The 20416-nt window shown below is 41.2% G+C and overlaps 1 protein-coding gene across 2 annotated transcripts in view; it reads left to right on the forward strand.

Annotated features, from left to right (window-relative positions):
* The window catches only part of ROR1 (receptor tyrosine kinase like orphan receptor 1), a 415961-nt gene that overhangs the window by 248354 nt on the left and 147191 nt on the right, over positions 1-20416 (forward strand). For both annotated transcript variants that reach the window (XM_079130945.1, XM_079130944.1), the window contains exon 2: positions 1337-1408. In XM_079130945.1, the coding sequence (XP_078987071.1) occupies positions 1337-1408 (72 nt within the window). The remainder of the gene's footprint in view (positions 1-1336; positions 1409-20416) is intronic.

The following is a 20416-nucleotide window of genomic DNA, read 5'->3' on the forward strand; positions in this document are numbered from 1 at the left end:
GTAAGGTCACAGAAAATGTCTGGTTTCATAGACTCAAGTACTAGCTAGCTGTGTGGGCAGTATAGTCAGACAGACCTGGATTTGAATTCCAGTTCTTCTACTTGCTAAATTTCAACTTGTGTTCCAACCCAGACCCATTTTTAGTGGCTACCTAACATGCACTGTGTTGAAAAGACTCTACAGCAGATGCTAGACTCAACAGGTAAAAAAAGCCGTAAGAGTTGGGCAGGGTGGCGCACGCCTGTAATCCCAGTAGCTTGGGAGGCTGAGGCAGGAGGATTGGAAGTTCAAAGCCAGACTCAGCAACTTAGTGAGGCCCTGAGCAACTTAACGAAACCCTGTCTCAAAATTTTAAAAAATGGGCTGGGATGTGTCTCAGTGGTTAAGTGCCCTTGGTTCAATTCCTGTTACTAAAAAAAGGCATAAAAAAAAAAAAAAAGGAGGTTCATAAGAGATTTACGATGTCTGCACTGGATTGATGGGGCAGCTTGAATGCAGGGGAGTATTGACACCATGTGTGCTGTACTTCTGATGTCCTTGGACCCTCTAAAACCCAATCCAGCACTAATGTTCTGTAATATGATGAGTGAGTGAGTGTGTGTTTGTGAGTGCGCAGACACAACCTTAGGGAGGATAGTGTAGTCCCTATTAAAATAGATGAGTACCACCCTGGTTTAAATTTTCAAAAGCAACAACAAAAGCATCATTTGTATATCTGCAATCTACTATTGAAAAGTCTCTAAATTGTCATAGTATATTATATCCTTTAGAGTGTTGATTTGCATGTTTGTTTTAATTGATGGTGGTTTTGAAAATCACCTTTTAAGTTTAGTTACCACAAATGATTCTCTCTGTTCAAATGCTCAGTTCTCCTTTGTCTTGACTTAAAGTGCCAAGGCAGGGAAATGAATTTCTCTATTCATAGAACAGCTACTAATTCCCAAATGTGACCAATGGAGTCAGTTTCAAGGACAATGTTGTTCATATTTTCCATGGGACAACTAGATTAGTCTAAAACTGGTCTTCTAGCAGCTAAAGGAAGAGTTCATGTTTGATACTGCATGGCCACTTCTGTCCGTTTGTTAACGTTATATTTTTAATTTAATTTTCAAACCAAAGTTTTAAAGCAGCAATCACTACATCTGGCCTATCGATTGTTCATTTGGATGGCCTCTGAGATGCAGCCTCGGGAGCAGCTACTCCAGTTGAGTCGGCAAGGGACTGCTCCCTCCAAAGGCAGGCCCTCTCTGTAAATGTGTAATGCTTCCAACATCCCATAAGTCACTGTATTTAATACTGTCCTTCTCTTTCTCCCCTCCCTTGTTTCTCTTTTCAGAAACAGAGTTGTCAGTCACTGCTGAGTTAGTGCCTACCTCACCATGGAACATTTCAAGTGAATTCGACAAAGGTACTGGGCTGGGGTGGGTCTGGGACCCAGAGAAGGCCAGGAGGGAGGTGTGAAACTCCAATTTTAATCCTGGCATGGATTTCTTTGCAATCTGCTGCTTTTCAGGTCACTAGTAGAAGGTAGTGGCCAAAATAAATTCCCAGATTACTTTGTGATCATTTAACATTTAATTACTTGGAATTCTATTATTTCTGGAGAGGTTTTTTTTTTTTTTTTCCTCTCTTTCCTTTCCCTTCTTCATCTAAAATGTTCCACATGGTAAAAATGCTTCAAGATGTGAAATAGGCTTGTTTCTGACCTTCCTGACACTACATCTAGTGGATCTTATTTAAGGGATTTGATTCAGCCTGAGCCAGGATTGATCAGAGCTATGTGCTGGGTGACCTTTTACAATGAGCATTTGATGTGTTTTCAGGGTTCAGGACAGAGTATTCGGAATGTTTGTAATTGCCTGTGCATTCGGATGGAAGCTTCCTATGTGCATGTGGGGAACAGGTTCCTTCTATGAAGTTCTTGCTTAGCATTAATTAAGCCTGGCCATATGCTAAGCATTGGCTACTCTATAAAGACCCCACGTCCTGCAGTGGTAAATCAGGATGCATTCAAAGCCCCCACAGTCTGGCTCAACCTGACTTTCCAGCCGTAATTCCTCTCAGACCCCCTTATGCCCCTTTGTGTATCTTTAGCCAAATTTCTATTTCTTCCTGTGTATACTACTCTTTCTTTCTGATTGCCTTTTCTTCTTTGCTAATACCCGTCCTGTAACTTTTGCAAGCCAACAAATTGATTTTCCTTTAAGACTGAGTGTAAATTCTCTATTATTCACAGACTTATCTAGTCCCTCAGCAGGAAGAAGCTTTTCCCTCTCTGGAATTCCTACAGTCCTTCTATCTGTTTTTCTCCTGGCATTTTCTGTGTTATATAATGGTAATTTAATTACCCATCTATCTGTCCCATAAGCCTAGAAGTTCCTTGTAGGTAGGATTTTTATCTTGCTTTTCTTTTGGCTTACTGTCTTGCTTTCTTCCTTTTCTTCATCTCAAAATCTCCCAGACTCTTATTCATAGGAAATCTTCAATAAAGGTGTGTGAAATGATGAGTCACACCTTCTCTAAAGAGGCACTACCTCCATATTTATGTGTACAAATACATTCAACAAGCTTACTGAGTTTCTGCTTTAATCAGGCACCCTTCTAAGTTCTGGGATTATAAAAGAAAAAGGAGCTCAAAAGTCCTTGTCAAAGTGACCTTTTGTGATCAGCTCTCTATGGTCTGCTAACATATGCACTTGGAATTCTGTTTCCTCTCTGATAAGTGATTACTTTATAAAACAATAGTAGGCGCAATTTATTGCCGACTGTGCTTTATTAGCCATTTTAGGATGGCAGGATGGATAGAAATGTCTTTTTACCTTAAACCAAAGAAAGAGTTTTCATGATTTTTAATTTGATCTGAATATTATTTTGCTAATGAAGGATTAAAACAGGGATTGTGTGGTGTTACTCTCCATCTTAGGCACCAAGTACAATGAATCTCCAGAGAGAGAAAATAAAGGGCATTAAACATTAGCTTAGTGCCTGTTCTGTGCCAGGCATCATGCTAGGTACTTTCAGTATGTGAACTTATTCTACAAGCTCCTGTAGAACCAACAGAAAAATTGTATCACTGTATGTTATTGATTATACTCCAGATGTATGGATACAGATGGGCATTGTTATGTGCTAAGAAAGGCAGCAAAGCCACAGGTCGAACTCTGCCAACCAGACCTGAAATTTCTATCAAACCAGCACTGTATTCCAGAACGTGTGGCCTTCAGAAAGGAAGCAGTGCAATAGTGATGGATCTGCTGTTCAGAGGGCAGGTGAAGGCAGGCCCCATACTCCTTTGCTCAACACAACTTTCCAGAGAGCTTGGGTAGCTTCCTGGGGATTCTTGGTATCATCTTATTCTAGAAGAGAATTGCAATATGGTCTTTAATTCTCACTTACAATCAGAGAGAAAGTTGCTTAATTTACCTATTGATTCATTGCTTAAATCCTTATTGATTCCTATTCCAGTCTGAGTCCTGTTTGAAGAATGAGAATCTGTAGATTAGAAAAAGGTTTCTGTCCTCCATGACCTCGAAAGTCATTGGAAGGACTGAGACTGAGATCTAAATGCATAATCCAATCTTCTGGTCACTTTGACAGATTGTGCTTTGAGCAGAGAGATGCTGCTAGAAATAAACAACATCCATTGTCAGACTGGTATACAAAAGAGAACTCACCAGCTTCTAGAAATGAAAAGCAAGCTCCATGTTAGAGCAGCTATCAGTGAGGAGGAATAAGCAAAAATTCATATGAAAGTACAGGCAGTATTTTCCTTTGTAAGGGCCGGAGTGTCTGCATCCCATGGGGATTAGAGTTGAGGCCCCAGGAAATAAACCTCTTTATTAGACTATAAGTGAGGAATAACTGACTTGAATTTGAAATAAGGTGAATTCTGGCAAAAATGTGATATAACATCCATCCCTCATCCTGGGCCACTGAAACCACCCACGAGAAATCAAAGCCCATCCTTCCCAACACATAGGTGTGGGGTTGGAATTCTTCTCATGCTACACCAGCCACAAACCAAGAAGATAACATAAAAACTTGGTCTACAGTTGGTTAAACTATGAGAACTTGACAGTCACAAACCTAAAACCAGCTCACAAAAATGTCTCAACATTCCAGTGTGTGGGGGTCTCCCATCAAAAACAAAATTAAAAAAATGAGAAACTCCTGCTGATGTTAAGTTTACTTTCAAAAATTATAGGGCATGTGAGAGATGAGGGGAAGTCACCATTAGCAACAGTCAGTAGACAAAACATGGAAATGTCCAAACATAGACACTAAAGACAATAGACCAATTTCAAAGAGTATATATTTTTAAATGTCTCGTTCGTGAAAGAGGAAATAGAAACATGGGGCAAATACAGGATAATAGGACAGAATAGTAGATTCAAAAGGACAAAAATTTGAGAATTGAAAAATAAGAGTCATGGAAATGAAAACGTCATGAGTTAGTGAGTGAACTTAGCTAAAGAGAAAAATAGTAAATTGGAAGATAGATTTGAGATACTATAAGAGTTTAGAGAACAGACGCAACCCAAGGCAGCTGACTAGGTTTGAATCCTGTCTCTAACATTTGCTTGCTATGTTACTTTTGGCAAATTGTTCAACTGTCTTTGCTTTGTTCTTCTCAACTGTAATATGGAGTAATAAAAGTAACTGCCTCACGGAGCTGTGAAAATTCATCTGGCTAGCAAATCCGATAAGCTAATTGGAGAATAAGAAGTGACAGCTACTTTCAGTAAATATGGTTTAACTTTGGGCATTATATAAAATCACGGGTTTTTAGGCAGTTTGGTAAAACAGGCATATGCTAGGACTGGGATAGAGACTTCAGGTCTCGTTCAATCATCCTGAGTTTGCAACTGGCCTTGCACACATGTGTGCTCACCCACACAAGTGACCCACTTCCTAGCTTGGCAAACAAGGTTCTCTTTAATCTCACTTCATCCTTCATCCACGTGAGTTATACTCTGTTTCAACAACCTGTGTCTAAATTCCCTGAACATACATTCTCGTTCCAGGCTCTGTGCCTTTGTTCCTGCAGCCTCCTCTGTCAGGACTGTCCATAAACCTGTTCTTCACTTCTGTGGCTCCTTCTTTACTTAAGGGTCACTGTAGATATTTCTTAGCACCTCCCCTTGGCCTCCACAGTCCCCCTTTCGGACATACTACCAACCAAAACCAGTAGCATACCTGCCTCTGTAGGCGTCCTTGAGTGAGAAACAGAAAATTAACAAATTCTTTCATCAATCCATTTTGCCTGAAAATATTACCCCACATCTTTCTTTTTTTTTTAATTAAAAATCATAAATTTACATAGGGCAATGTTGTTTGATTCATTCTGTTATTTTTTCCCATTCCCCCCCACCCCTCTTTTCCCTCTATACAGTCCTTCCTTCCTCCATTCTTACCACCCTCCTTATCCTTAACCCTAAACCTAACCCTAACCCCTCCTACCCCCCATTATATGTCCTCATCCGCTTATCAGCGAGATCATTCGTCCTTTAGATTTTTGAGATTGGCTTATCTCACTTAGCATGATATTCTCCAATTTCATCCATTTGCCTGCATATGCCATAATTTTATCATTCTTCAGGGCAGAGTAATATTCTATTATATATATAATATTATATAATATATAATATTATATAATATATAATATTGCCACTGGAAATTAGCGCTCTATCTGAAGTATGAGTGGCAAAGATATTCTCCCACTCTGTAGGCTCTCTCTTCACATTACTCATAGTTTCCTTTGCTGAGAGAAAGCTTTTTAGTTTGAATCTATCCCAGTTGTTGATTCTTGCTTTTATTTCTTGGGCTATGGGAGTCCTGTTAAGGAAGTCTGATCCTAAGCCAACAAGTTGAAGGTTTGGTCCTACTTTTTCTTCTATAAGATGCAGGGTCTCTGGTCTGATTCCAGGTCCTTGATCCATTTTGAGTTGAGTTTTGTGCAGGGTGAGATATAGGGGTTTAATTTCATTCTGTTGCATATGGTATTCCAGTTTTCCCAGCACCATTTATTGAAGAGGTTATCTTTTCTCCATTGCATATTTTTGGCACCTTTGTCTAGTATGAGAAAATTGTATTTATTTATGTTTGTGTCCATGTCCTCTATTCTGTACCATTGATTTACCTGTCTATTTTGGTACCAATACCATGCCGTTTTTGTTACTATTGCTTTGTAATAGAGTTGAAGATCTGGTATTGCAATACCCCCTGCTTCGCTCTTTCTACTGAGGATTGCTTTAGCTATTCTAGATTTCTTATTCTTCCAGATGAATTTCATAATTGCTTGCTCTATTTCTGTAAGGTACATCATTGGGATTTTAATTGGAATTGGATTGAATCTCTATAGCACTCTAGGTAGTATGGCCATTTTGACAATATTAACTCTTCCTATCCAAGAACATGGGAGATCTTTCCATCTTCTAAGGTTTTCTTTAATTTCTTTCTTTAGTGTTCTGTAGTTTTCATTGTAGAGGTCTTTCAACTCTTTTGTAAGATTGATTCCCAAGTATTTTATTTTTTTTGATGCTATTGTGAATGGGGTAGTTTTCCTAATTTCTCTTTCTGAAGATTCATCACTTATGTATAAAAATGCATTGGATTTATGAGCATTGATCTTGTAACCTGCTACTTTACTGAATTCACTTATGAGTTCTAAGAGTTTTCTCGTGGAATTTCCCAGTTCCTCCAAATAGATAATCATGTCATCAGCGAACAGGGATAGTTTGAGTTCTTCTTTTCCAATTCGTATCCCTTTAATTTCTTTGGTTTGTCTAATTGCTCTGGCTAGAGTCTCAAGAACAATGTTGAATAGAAGTGGTGAGAGAGGGCATCCCTGCCTTGTTCCACTTTTTAGGGGGAATGCTTTCAGTTTTTCACCATTTAGAATGATATTGGCCATGGGCTTAGCGTAGATGGCCTTTATAATGTTAAGGAATGTTCCCACTACCCCAATTTTTTCTAGAGTTTTGAGCATGAAGGGATGCTGTATTTTATCAAATGCTTTTTCTGCATCTATTGAAATAATCATGTGATTCTTAACTTTTAGTCTGTTGATATAGTGAATGACATTTATTGATTTCTGGATGTTGAACCAACCTTGCATCCCTGGGATAAAACCCACTTGATCATGGTGCACTATCTTTTTAATATATTTTGTATGCGATTTGCTAAAATTTTGTTGAGAATTTTTGCGTCGATGTTCATTAAGGATATTGGTCTGAAATTTTCTTTCCTCGATGTGTCTCTGTCTGGTTTAGGTGTCAGGGTGATATCGGCTTCATAGAATGAGTTTGGGAGGGTGCCCTCCTCTTCTATTTTATAGAATACTTTGAGAAGTATTGGAATGAGCTCTTCTTTAAAGGTTTTGTAGAACTCTGCTGAGAACCCATGTGGTCCCATCTTTTCTTTGTTGGTAGGCTTTTGATGACCTCTTCTATTTCATTGCTTGAAATTGATTTATTTAAGTTGTGTATGTCCTCCTCGTTCAGTTTAGGTAATTCATATGTCTCTAGAAACTTGTTGATGTCTTCGAGGTTTTCTGTTTTGTTGGAGTATAGATTTTCAAAATAGCTTCTAATTATGTTTTGTATTTCACTCGTGTCTGTCGTGATATTTCCTTGTTCATTCGGAATTTTAGTAATTTGAGTTTTCTCCCTCTTTCTCTTTGTTAGTGTGGCTAAGGGTTTATTGATTTTGTTTTTTTTTTTCAAAGAACCAACTATTTATTTTGTTAATTTTTCCGATTGTTTCTTTTGTTTCAATTTCGTTGATTTCGGCTCCGATTTTAACTATTTCCTGTCTTCTACTACTTTTGGTGTTGGTCTGCTCTTCTTTTTCTAGGGTTTTGAGCTGTAGTGTTAAGTCGTTTATTTGTTGATTTCTACTTCTTTTGTCGAATGCACCCCATGAAATAAATCTTCCTCTAAGTACTGCTTTCATAGTGTCCCAGAGATTTTGATATGATGTGTCTTTATTCTCGTTTACTTCCAAGAATTTTTTTTTATTTCCCTCCTGATGTCTTCTGTTATCCATTCATCATATAATAGTGTATTCTTTAATCTCCAGGTATTGGAGAAGTTTCTGTTTTTTATTCTGTCATTTATTTCTAATTTCAATCCATTATGATCTGATAGAGTACAAGGTAGCATCTCTATCTTCTTGTATTTGCTAACAGTAGCTTTGTGGCATAAAACATGGTCTATTTTAGAGAAGGATCCATGTGCTGCTGAGAAGAAACTGTATTCGTTCTTTGTTGGATGGTATATTCTATATAAGTCGGTTAGTCTAAATTGTTGATTGTTATTGAGATCTATGGTTTCTTTATTCAATTTTTGTTTGGATGATCTATCCAGTGGTGAGAGAGGTGTGTTAAAATCGCCTAGTATTATTGTGTTGTGTTCTATTTGATTTCTGGAATTGAGAAGGATTTGTTTGACGTACATGGATGAGCCAATGTTCGGGGCATAGATATTTATGATTGTTATGTCTTGCTGATTTATGCTTCCCTCAAGCAGTATGAAATGTCCTTCTTTATCCCTTCTGACTAACTTTGGCTTGAAGTCCACTTTTTCTGATATAAGGATGGAAACCCCTGCTTTTTTACTGAGTCCATGTGTGTGGCCCTTCTAGCTTTTAGGGTCTGGATTGAAAAATCTGCTGATATTCTTATTGGTTTTCCCCTGAATGTAATTTGATTCTTTTCTCTCGCAGCCTTTAAAATTCTGTCTTTATTTTGTATGTTAGGTATTTTCATAATAATGTGCCTTGGTGTGGGTCTGTTGTAATTTTGTATATTTGGAGTCCTATAAGCCTCTTGTACTTGGTTTTCCATTTCATTCTTCAGATTTGGGAAATTTTCTGATATTATTTCATTGAATAGATTGTTCATTCCTTTGGTATGTTTCTCTAAGCCTTTCTCTATCCCAATAATTCTTAAATTTGGCCTTTTCATGATATCCCACAATTCTTGTAGATTCTGTTCATGATTTCTTACCATCTTCTCTGTTTGGTCAACTTTGTTTTCAAGATTAAATATTTTGTCTTCAATATCTGAGGTTCTGTCTTCCAGGTGTTCTATCCTGTTGGTAATGCTTTCTATGGAGTTTTTAACTTGGTTTATTGTTTCCTTCATTTCAAGGATTTCTGTTTGTTTTTTTTTTTTTTTTCAGTATCTCTAACTCTATATTGAAATGATCTCTTGCTTCCCGTATTTGCTCTTTTAACTTGATTGGTGCAATCATTTAATGCCTGCATTTGCTCTTTCATCTCTTCCTTCAATGCCTGCATTTGCTCTTTCATCTCCTCGTTTGCTTCCCTGATTGTTTTAATTATGGACATTCTGAACTCCCTTTCTGACATTTCTTCTGCTGTGCTGTCATTGGGTTTTATTGACATAGTATCTAGGTTTGTTTGGGGCATTTTCTTCCCTTGTTTTCTCATATTGGTCAGATGTCAATGGGACTCTGTGATATTGCAGATTTCCTCTATTGGCTTATAGTGTCCCTGTAGATTTCCAGTGTATCACCTCCCAGCCTTTATTAGCCTGAAGTCTTGGAGTAACTTGATAATGCAGTGCTTCCGAAGAAAGCTGCCCCTAGCCCGCTACTGGTTCCAGTGCTTGGATCTGGCTCTGTGTGGAAAGGCTCTCACTGGGGGGCCTGCTCTGAGAAGCTGGCCGTGTGGGAGGAGCCCACCATTGGAGTGCCCAGGGCTGCCTGGAGAATACTCTAGCTGCCCTGCCCTACTCTAATAAGCCGCCTGAATCCGGGCCTGCCTCCCGGGCCAGGCCGAGCCTCACCGGCGGGGGGGAGACTCACCCTGTGGCTCTATTTTAGTCTGAGTCTCTCAATGCCTCCCCTTCTTGAATCCTGGGTTCTGGAGCCACTGGAGATGCAGTCACCCTCTAGTCCGCCATCTTGGATCACTCGTGGAAAAAGCCTGTGGCTGGAGGGGTCAGGTCTGCCTGGAGAGGTCTCTGGCTGCCCTGCCCTGGTCCCAGAGGCTGCTTGCGGGTCGGAGGTCTCCACTGGCTTGGGGACTTGTGGCTGGCTCTGTGTAGAAAGGCTCTCACTGGGCGGTCTGCTCCGAGAAGCTAGCCTAGAAATGCGCTTCCTGCCGGAGGGAGCCGGGCTGCTTGGGGAAGTCCCTGGCTGCCCTGTCCTGGTCTCTGAAGCAACCTGCAGGTGGGCCGGAGCTCGCTGCACGCTGGCCCAGGGACTTGGAGCTGGTTCTGTGCAGAAAGGCTCTCACTGGGGGGCCTGCTCCGAGAAGCTGGAGAATCTGACCCTGTGGGAGGAGCCCACCGCCGGAGTGCTCAGGGCTGCCTGGGGGAGACTCTAGCTGCCCTGCCCTAGTCTAATAAGCTGCCCAAATCTGGGCCTGCCGCCCGGGCCGAGCTTCACCAGGTGGGGGAGACTCACCCTGTGGTTCTATTTTAGTCCGAGTCTCTCAATGCCTCCCCTTCTTGAATCCTGGGTTCTGGAGCAACTGGAGTAGTCACCCTCTAGTCTGCCATCTTGGATTGCCCCCCACACATCTGTCTTGATCAGAATCCTTTCCACCCTGTATTGAAATTATCTACTTTATACTTGCCTGTTCAGAGTCTTATCTATTGCTGTGTTCTTTACACCTAACACAATGTCTGGCATGCAGTACCAATCATTTGGGTCCCAGTGCCAACTGATTCATAGCTGCCATGTGTCACTCCTGCTGGGTGCGAGGTACTTGCTAAGCATGTCCATGAATCACTTGAATCATACCACCCTGTGCAGTAGAACAGATAAACAACTAAGGCTTATAGGGGTAAGTGGACTTGGCTGAGGGCCATGGGTAGTGAGCACCTAGATTCTCATCATGACCTTCAGGCCAATCCAGGGATCTGTGTCTAACACAGCAGCTAAGTGCACTGTCTCCCTTGCATTCACATGGAGAAGTAGTCAAATAAAATCCATCGCGTGATATAGTTTAATGCCTTCCTCTTCATCCAGCTCCTGTTTCCACCCTGGCTCCCCAGCCTCTCTTGGGACCTAGGTTTCTGTTCAGTCAGTGACATTCAACAGTTACCTGTTTATCCTTTCCAACTGGAAATGAAATTCAAAAGAGACAAGGCTGCTTGAGGAAAGAGTCCTTGAAAGCTACTATCGATGGGTCATAGGGATAATTTCTAAATAAATGCTTCGGAAGCAAGTACCTCCTGAAATAAATCCATCTCCTGGGCTCACCTCAGTTTCACCATGGGGTGCTGCGGTGGGTGCCATAGGGGCCTCTTTTCCTTCCTCCATGTTCAGTCATGAGAAATCTCAGAGGTTCTCTGTAGAAAGCCAAATGTTTCTTTTGGAGAAAGGACTGGAAATTGCATCCCTCGGTAGCAGAAAGGGAGGGAGCCGATCGTTTTAAAAAAAAATACCAAGACCTGCTTCCAATTGCAAATAGCTCTCTGCTGACAGACTAGATTTGGGGTATTTTTGTGCTTTTTTTAAAAAACAGTGAATTGGCTTCCTTCATCAGTTCGAGCTTTATGTATAGTAGGGAAGTTTACAGCTGGGCTCTTTTGAGCAAGACCCTAGACTTGCCATGACTCCAAGCTTCCTTTTGCTTACCTGTGGAGCAGGGGTGGATTTCTATCTGTTAAGCATGTGTGGACCACTCGTCTGTGTGTGATGAGATAGTTAACTTGCACAGCCACCAAAGGCAGATGCATTCTTAACCCAGCCCCTTAGCTGTGTCTTCCCTTGGAGTGTCATGTTGAAGGCCATGACCAAGTTTTCTAGGTCAGGAGTAGTTGCTTCCTCTCATCCCCACCCTGTTACTTAACTTGTCCTTGACACACAAATGGTCTATTTCAATGGTATTGACTGACCTTCACGTTTACTCTGGAGCTTGACTCTCAGCTCATCCAAATGGGGTAACCGAGTCATCTCATTGTGCTCCCAATTGTATATATTTGGGACAATGCAGTAGGTGATGGTGGCAAGGGATGACTGTTATTTGCCAAGTTGACAATCTTCCTGGAGCTGTGGTCTCTGACAGCTTATCAAGCTTATGTTCTATCTTCAAAACTGGTAGCTGGATGGAAGGATTCCTTATGGAATTCCTGGGTACATGCAGCATTTAAGTCTCCCAAGTTCAGCAGGTTTCACCTCAAGCATTATCTTCCCAATATTGATAGCATCATTTTCTTTAAAGGATGTCACTTTGCAGTTGTCAGCACCCAAAGCACTTGGAGCCTTCGTAACCTCCTACAGAAAATGAGAGAGATGATACTGACTTTGTAGGAGCCCCATCACAGTAGCCAGAGGTGCATACTACTGGTTCTCTAGCCTCCACATTCCTTCGTGTTCTTATGAGGAAGGCTGTGTGATCTGGGGAAAGAGCACTTGACAAAGAACCTACATTGTAGATCCAGCTCAAGTCCACCATGGGTCAGCGACCTAGTAGGTAAGCCCCAAGCCTCAGTGTTTTCACCATATAAAGGACAGCATCAATCAGTCCTTGATCTGTTGCCTTCCTTGTTCTGAGGCTCCAATGTTACATGGTCCAGTGCAGTAGCCACCAGTCATCTGTGGCTGTTGAGTTCTCAAAACGTGACCACTTCAAAATGAGGTGTGGTAAGTGAATAACACACCCTGGATTTCAAACCTTTAATTAAAAAAAAAAGCTTTAAATATCTTATCAATAATTTTAATGTTAATATTATATTTTGAAATGATAATATTTTCACATTAATTTAAGGAAAATACATTATTAAAATTAACTTACCTGATTCTTTTTAATGCAGCTACAGGAGAATTTTAGATGACACGCATGTCTTGCCTTGTGGCTCTTATTGTATTTCTATTGGATAACACTTTGCTCATAGACAATAGCTAGGACCTTGGGTGAATCTCCTAACCTGTGTTTCCTCCCTACAACACAAGGTACTCATATTAATCCTAGCTTTAAAATTCCAGGGACAACTGTTTGTAAAAAGAAATTTTTCTATAAACTCCACCATGAGCAAAGGAAGCTCAGAGTCATGGCAAGTCGAGGGCCCATGCTCAAAAAGGCCTGGCTGTAAACTTTCCTGCTATATTTAAAACCCTAGCCAATGAAGGAAACCAATTCTTCATTAGAAAGAAAAAGGACAAAAATACCCCACTTCTAGCTTGTCAGCCCAGGGAACTATTTACAGGTGGAAACTGGCCTCTGTATCTATAATACTTTAAAATATTTATGTGTAAGGGATTATCATTATCTGATCAATAACCATCAGAGAAAGGCCATATCTGATGTTATCTCCCTTTTGTGGAGAAGAAAATTGTGGGTGAGAGCCAGAGGGATCATATTTTGATGCTGGTTTACATAAAGAACAGCAATGGAACTACAGAACCAGTTGGGAAATCCCAGCTTTGGGGTCCCAATGGGATGTGTGCACAGAGGACCCTAATGACCCAGTCATCCCTCTATATCTTGACCTTCACTTTGCACTATCTCCTTTGCACCAGTCCCCCATCTTCTTTTAGCTTCTTCCAGAAATCCACATTCGTTCCTGACCGAAGACAGTCGCGCACGCTCTTCCTTCTACCCAGAGTTCCTTCCCTTGCTTTTCACCTCCTGTAGGTCATATTGTCATCGTCATTTCCTCAGAGATGTTCCTCACCAAAGTTACTCTGCTGTTAGTTTCCTTTTCCTTTATAGACTTTTTAAAAAATGTGGTCTAGGTCTGGAACTGTATGAGAGGAGTCGTTTGGTAGGAAGGCAGGGACCAGTGTCAATGACTATATTCAGGGAGCTTCCTGCCAGCTCTGCTGTGTTTGCTTTATCTTTTATTGTCAATGAGCTCTTGGTCCCTTTGCCTGGAACCTAATGTGGAAGCATATGGCATATGGCATGGAAATCAGTCCCCCTTCAATCTGGCAGCTCTCTTGTTGATACTCTTACTGACAAGTCTAGGAGAAGGTAACTTCGAGATGAGCTATGGAATTCTGTCATAAAATAGCAGGAAAATGACACTTAGCTCCATCTTGACTCTTCAAAGCCCACTCACCAGGAAGGGCTGCCACTGGGCACCATCGCTACAGCAGACAGCCTACCTCCACATTCTCCAGCCCCTGACCCCTCCTTCATTCCTCACCTCCCCTATCTGCTGCTGTCAGTGGGGTGATCAGTTTAGAGGAATGAGGCCCGTAGGGTGCTTAGCAAATGACCACCATGGCTGAGTGAGCCTCACTCCTTCCTCTCAGCAGCGCCCACCCCACTCCAGACAGGAGTTATTGAACAAGTTTAGAAATATTTGTGCTCCTGTTTTTACTATTTAAAATTAAGATAGATATTTATCCACCACCCATCATGGGTCTCAGATTCCTTACTCCCTTGGTACCATTTTCAGTAATTGCTGGTTAACCCAGGACCCATTTTTTGACTTATAAGTAAAATGGAAACAGCAGAGATAGAGCTTCTTGACTTTTCCAGGTTGTCATTTTCCTTACCTGCAGATGTTTTTGTTTGGATTTAAAATTGCCTCCTCCTGAGGGAACCTCCTAGACCACCTACTCCAGAAGTGGCTTTGGAGGTTAACCTCAAAGTTTCCAGAAACCCGTGGACTGGGGTCTTGCTTACAGGAATCACAGAAGGCCTAGCAAGTCCTGGACCTATGGCTTTGGTCAAGCCTTGCCAAAAGACTTGGAGGGAAGTTCAGACCTCTAGGCTTCTTCAAGAGGGAGGGAGAGACATGGTACAAAGTGCACGACCCACTGGCTCTTGCCTCAGCTCCCACCGCTCCTGCACTTCCACCCTAGCCAGCTGTGCTCTAGAACCAAACAGCTCTGTATCCATCCTTTTTCAAGCCTGGGTACAGACTTTGTTGTTTACTATTGAGAACACCATTCCTGACTTCAGTTATCCTTAAAGACCCAGCTCACACTCACCACCACCAAAAATTTCCTGATCCTGCCTTCCGCTGTAAGTGTTCAACCTATTCCCCATCTTGCAACTATGTGGTACCTGTTTTCACTTGTGTTTTTCCTCTCCCTCTCTCTCTGCTTCTTCTTTCCTCATAAAAGACATGCTTATTGATCATCTTCATTTCAAGCAAAGCCTCCTGGATCACCCATTCTAGCACTGGAGCAAAGCTAGTGTGGAGAGGGCTTTTAGAGGGCTCACAACAGCTTGCCATGCACGTCCTAAGATCCTGAGTTATGTATTATTTGTGCCTTCCTGTTGCCTAGCACAGTTGTTTGAATAAATAAAGGAACTGAAAAGTATTGCTATAGTTGTCCTTAAACTTTGATAGGTATTAGGATCACCTGGTGAGACCTTCCCTGAAGCAGGTAAGACCCTAAGCCCCTCCATTTTGACTGCCTTTCCAGGTGATTAAGATAGCCCACCAAAGTTTGAGGAACACTGATAGAGCAGTAGTTCTTAACCTCAAATGTGACTGAAATCACCTGGAGAATTTTTTAAATTACTAATGCCTAGGTCTGTCCCTCCCCAGTTCTGATTTCATTGATCTGGTGTGAAGTCTGTGAGAATAAAAAGCCCCCTAGGTGATTAAATGTGCAAGGAAATTTGTGGACCACTGCTTCAAGTTCTTTTGTGTTTATCTGCCCTGTAGTTCAATTCTTGCCATAATATTCTCACAAGTGATTGATCCAGATATAGGTGTTTGGAGCTTTCTCCATCTTTCCTGAATTTTCTGAGGTAATATTGAAAAGATCTGCCCTTGGAATGAGAAGTCCTTGGTTTACATTTAAGCCCTGTGGCCAACTCCAGGTTCTTAGAAGCTGAGCTTTAGTTTTTATATCAATGAAATGGGGAGAATACCAGTCTGCCAGGGTTTTTGTGAGTACTAAATGTAATGAAATATGTGAGAGCGCTGAGCTCAGGCCTCATAATCATAGAGAAGTAAAGATTGATATTGATATTGATGCATTTTTAAAATGTCTGAAGCATTGGCATAACTCTGTCATCTTTTCCAAATGGGCATTGTGAGTGACATCCTGCCTCATGGAATAATTACCCCCAGCCTCAGGAAATAATAGTAGCTACAGTAGCTACCATATATTGAGAGCTTTTGATGTTCCATGGACCATGTTAAGAGATTTACGTGGATCGTCATGCTTGATCCTCATAATAATTCTGAGACTGTATTTCCAATTTTATAGATGAGAAAACAAACCAAAAACCAAAAATAAATGAACAAAAACCTGAGCCTTAGATAAATGTAGTACATTAAGTAGTGACCGCCCCCGCAAAAGATATGTGCATGTCCTCATCCCTGTAAACCTATTCATGTTAACTCATTTGATGAAAAGATCTTCACACAGGTACTTAAATTAAGGATCTTGAGATGACATCATCCAGGTAGGTAAACTGCTACAAGTGTCCTTATAAGGTAGAGGCAGAGAGAGATTCTTACAGATCCAAACAGGTGAGGGCATTGCAAAGGTGTAAGCAGAGACCAGAGGGACACAGCCACACACTTAGGAAAACCAGTGTAGTCCCCAGAAACTGGAAGATGCAAGGAATGAAGTCTACCCAGAATCCCCAGAGGGAGTGTGGCCCTACTGGATTTTGAACTTCTAGTTTCCAGAATATGAAGGAATAAATGTTTGTTGTTCTAAGTCACCAAGTTTATAATAATTGGTTACAAGCAGAATCAGGAAACTAATAAAAAAGATTCAAGCAACTTGTCCAAAGTCACAAGGAAGTGAACCCAGATTTCAAACCTATATCCTTAACAAGTTTATTATATTGCCTTGAAACCAAATTGAAGTTGTATAAAATACCTTAGATTTGTTTACTCAATACATGTTTCTTGAGGGTCTGTCACCAATAAGTCCTATGCCAGGAGCTGAAGAAGCAATAATGAACAAGACAGAAGTAGTCTTGCCTTTTGAAACTCTATAGTTTGGTGTAAGAGAGAAAATTTAAGCAATTACTTTCATAGGTATGTTCAAAATCGTCAAATTCTAGCAGTGATAGGTGCCACAAGGAGAAATATGAAAACATAAGATTTATCCTGGAAAAAAGGATTCTCACATTCTCACAGTTGGCCCCCACTAGCATTCACCTGAGGTAGATGTCAGATTCCCTCTGGCCTGTTTCCTGGGTGCTTGGGTGCCCCCACCTCCACCCCTGGAGAACTTGAGAAGTTGGTCCACAAAAGGCGAGTCCCTTCTATGAGAATACGGACCCATGAGTGTAAGGAGGCCGTACAACTTCAGCAGACATGAGCTCTGCAACCCATTACATAATCATCATGAGGCAAGGGAGTGTGGGGGAACTCCTTTTAGACAAGGTTGGAAAAAGTCTGCATTCTTGTGCCAGGCAAGATTTCCGGAGGGCCATGAGAAGCTCAGTAATCAGCTCTTGAGTTCTAAGCAATGTTACTTTGGGGCAGTTCCTGCCAAGGCCCCGTGCTTCATTATCGCTCTGCTTGAGTTTATTCCATCCAGTGCTTGCTTGCTTTGCAGAACGGCCCTAGCCTTAGCTGCTTCAGTAGCAGGATAGAACGTTCAACTCCCCACATGCCACAGAGGGCTTCTAGTTCCACCTCCAGTTGCAGTAACAAAGATTTAGCTTATTTTCTGATCATTTCCTGCAAATGGTTCCATTTTTTTTTAATGGGCCCTAAGTTAGATCTGTGGCCATTGGAATATGGTTGTATGGAATTCAAGTTGACCCACAAGAGTTTCCTGTCCATGGCCTTACCTGTCTTCTGAGCTGAGGCAGGTGGATTCATCCCAAAGACCTTTCCTGGAACTCTAATTTCAACATCGTTCCCCCAACTCTGACACTCACTCACTCACTCATTCACCAGGTGTTCATTGTGTGCCAACTGTGTGCCAAGCAATGTGTTGAGGATACAGTGGTTAGAATCACCCAATTCCTCACTTTCTGATGGAGTTAGCCAGTCCCTGTCTGGGAAGTACTGCCACAGCTCACACTTCCTGGACACCATTTACTGTGCCATAAAAAACTCTGGGAGGTAGGTAGTGTCAGGTCTATCATGTAGACAGGAAAACAAGTTCAACTGAAGTGACTCCAGTAAATGGCAGAGCCAGAATTCAAATCTGTGTTTTCCTAACTGCCAAATTAATATTCTCAGTGACTACCTAGTCCCAAACTAAGAATCCCTATTTATAGGGAGGAAAGAAAGAATGGGGTTATAAGTTTTCAGCTCCTAGCTTTCTGGAAGAAGAACTACTTAATTACTCTTAGGTGATTTTTCTTGTTTATGTTTTTCCCTCTAATTTCCACATTTTCTTCAATGAGTATCCTATACTCTTATAGTCAAATAAAAATAGGTAAAGTACTTAAGAACTAACAAAATTTGTATATACTTAAAACAATTGAACGTGGGTACTCAAAGATATCTGTGTCCATATTCTTAGCTGTACCATTCACGATAACCAGAAGATTAAAATGTCCATCAATGGTTGAGCAGCAAGCAAAGTATAGTGTAGTCATACAATGGGTTATTACTCAGCTATAAAAAGGAATAAAGTTCTGATATATTACACAACATGGATGATCCTTGAGAACATCGCGCTGAATGAAGGAAGCCAGACACAGCAGGTCTTATGTTGTATTATTCCATTCATGTGAAATATCTAGAAGAGGTAAATGCATAGAGGCAGAAATTGGGGTAGTGAACATCTTTTGGAACTAAATAGAAATGGTGGTTTACAGCATTGTGAATATACTAGTTACCACTGAATGGTTCACTGTAAAGTGGTTAATTTTATATTATGTGGATTTTCTTATCTCTGTATAAATAAATGAATTCTAAATAAATAAATTTTTAAATAAATAAATTGCTCACATGATCAGATTTTATCTTTGCTCTTCTCCTGTACTGCTTGTACTGTGAGGGCAAACTATTAATTCAGTGTCTCCACATTGTTTGTATGTGGTGCTACAGCCCAGAACCAAGTAAGAGCCCTGGCATGTCCACTAACTAATAAAGAAACCTAGGGCCTGTTACTTGTCTGCTCTGGACTTCGTGTTCTCAGCTGTCACACAGGAGTAATGATGTCCACTGAAGTTGGCCTCAGATCCTAGTATGATAATGTTGTGCTTTGTAAACTATAAAGTGACTTGAATATGTTTTGCATCCTTTGTTTTTATATTGAGAAACACTGTTAGATCAGAAAGCATCTCTAATTGCTTACCAGGCATGTGTGTAAAAAGAACTATGAGGGCTGGGAGCATGTGCCTGTTCAGGAGGTTGAGGTGGTAGAACCAGGGGAACCCATGGGTTCAAGACCAGACTGGGCAACACGGTGAGAGCCCATCTCAAAAACAAAAACAAAAACAAAACAAGCAAACAAAAAAACTGTGAGAGGAGAGAATGAAATCTTGATCCTATGTGTGTATTTGGAGACCATGCTATCATTGTTGACATTGCTGCTTTTTATTTATGAGTATTTGGGGGTGGGTACTGTTATTGAACTCTGGAACTGTCAAACACAGAGCCACATCCCCAGCCCTTTTTTGCATTTTATTTAGAGACAGGGTCTTACTGAGTTGCTTAGTGCCTCGTTCAGTTGCTGAGGCCACCTTTGAACTCATGATCCTCCTGCCTCAGCCTCTGAGCATCTGGGATTACAGGCATGTGCCACCGCACCCAGCATTTATGAGTATTTTATTGTTTGTTTGGATTTTTGAACATCATAATACACTTTATTCAGGTAAGAAGTAATGTTTGGGATGCAGGTGGGGGAGGGGTGGAAGTCGTGGAAAACTAATAATGCAACTGCGCAGTGAAGATGAGCTTAGAGAAAAAGCCTTTCCAGTGGTGACCAGCATCTGTCTGCAAACAGCTCCCAGTCGGAATCAAGTGCTGCTGCTGCTGAGTATAATTAGACTCGGGCCCAGAGCACAGGGAAATCCTGTGCAGACCTGGAGCTGCTGGCCCTGAAACCAGAGCCTCATAGCTGTTGAGTAAGAAAGATGCTCTGCCCTGCACTGAGTCCATGGAGCCCCGCAACCAACTCTCCAGTGAGACCCAGATCTGCCAGCCGCACCCTCTCCATTCTCAGCCACCCTCATGCTGCCAGGAGAGGAAGTAGGGAGGGCCGGGGAACCCCCAAAGGTTTAGAATCCAGCTAAAGGGTTTGGGGCATCATATACAGGGTCAGTTGAAGCAGCAGAGAGTGTTGGGGAGGGGGCTCTGTCCTTCTGAGGTGAGGTGGCTTCTCCTGTACCTTTTGTTGCTCTTTTCCTTACATCTTTTTCTTCCTTTTAAAAACAAACTAGGTTTAAAAACACTTGCAAAAGCTAAATGCATTTGTTGTAGAAAATCAACTAAGCCAGAATTATGTCACTGCTCACTTGTATTCTTTTCATCTGTTTTATGCTTCTTTTTTACACATATATCTACCAAAATGCATCCATACACATTTGCACATAGCATTTGTCT

This window comes from Sciurus vulgaris, assembly GCF_902686455.1.
Source record: "Sciurus vulgaris genome assembly, chromosome: 1".
NCBI lineage: Eukaryota > Metazoa > Chordata > Mammalia > Rodentia > Sciuridae > Sciurus > Sciurus vulgaris.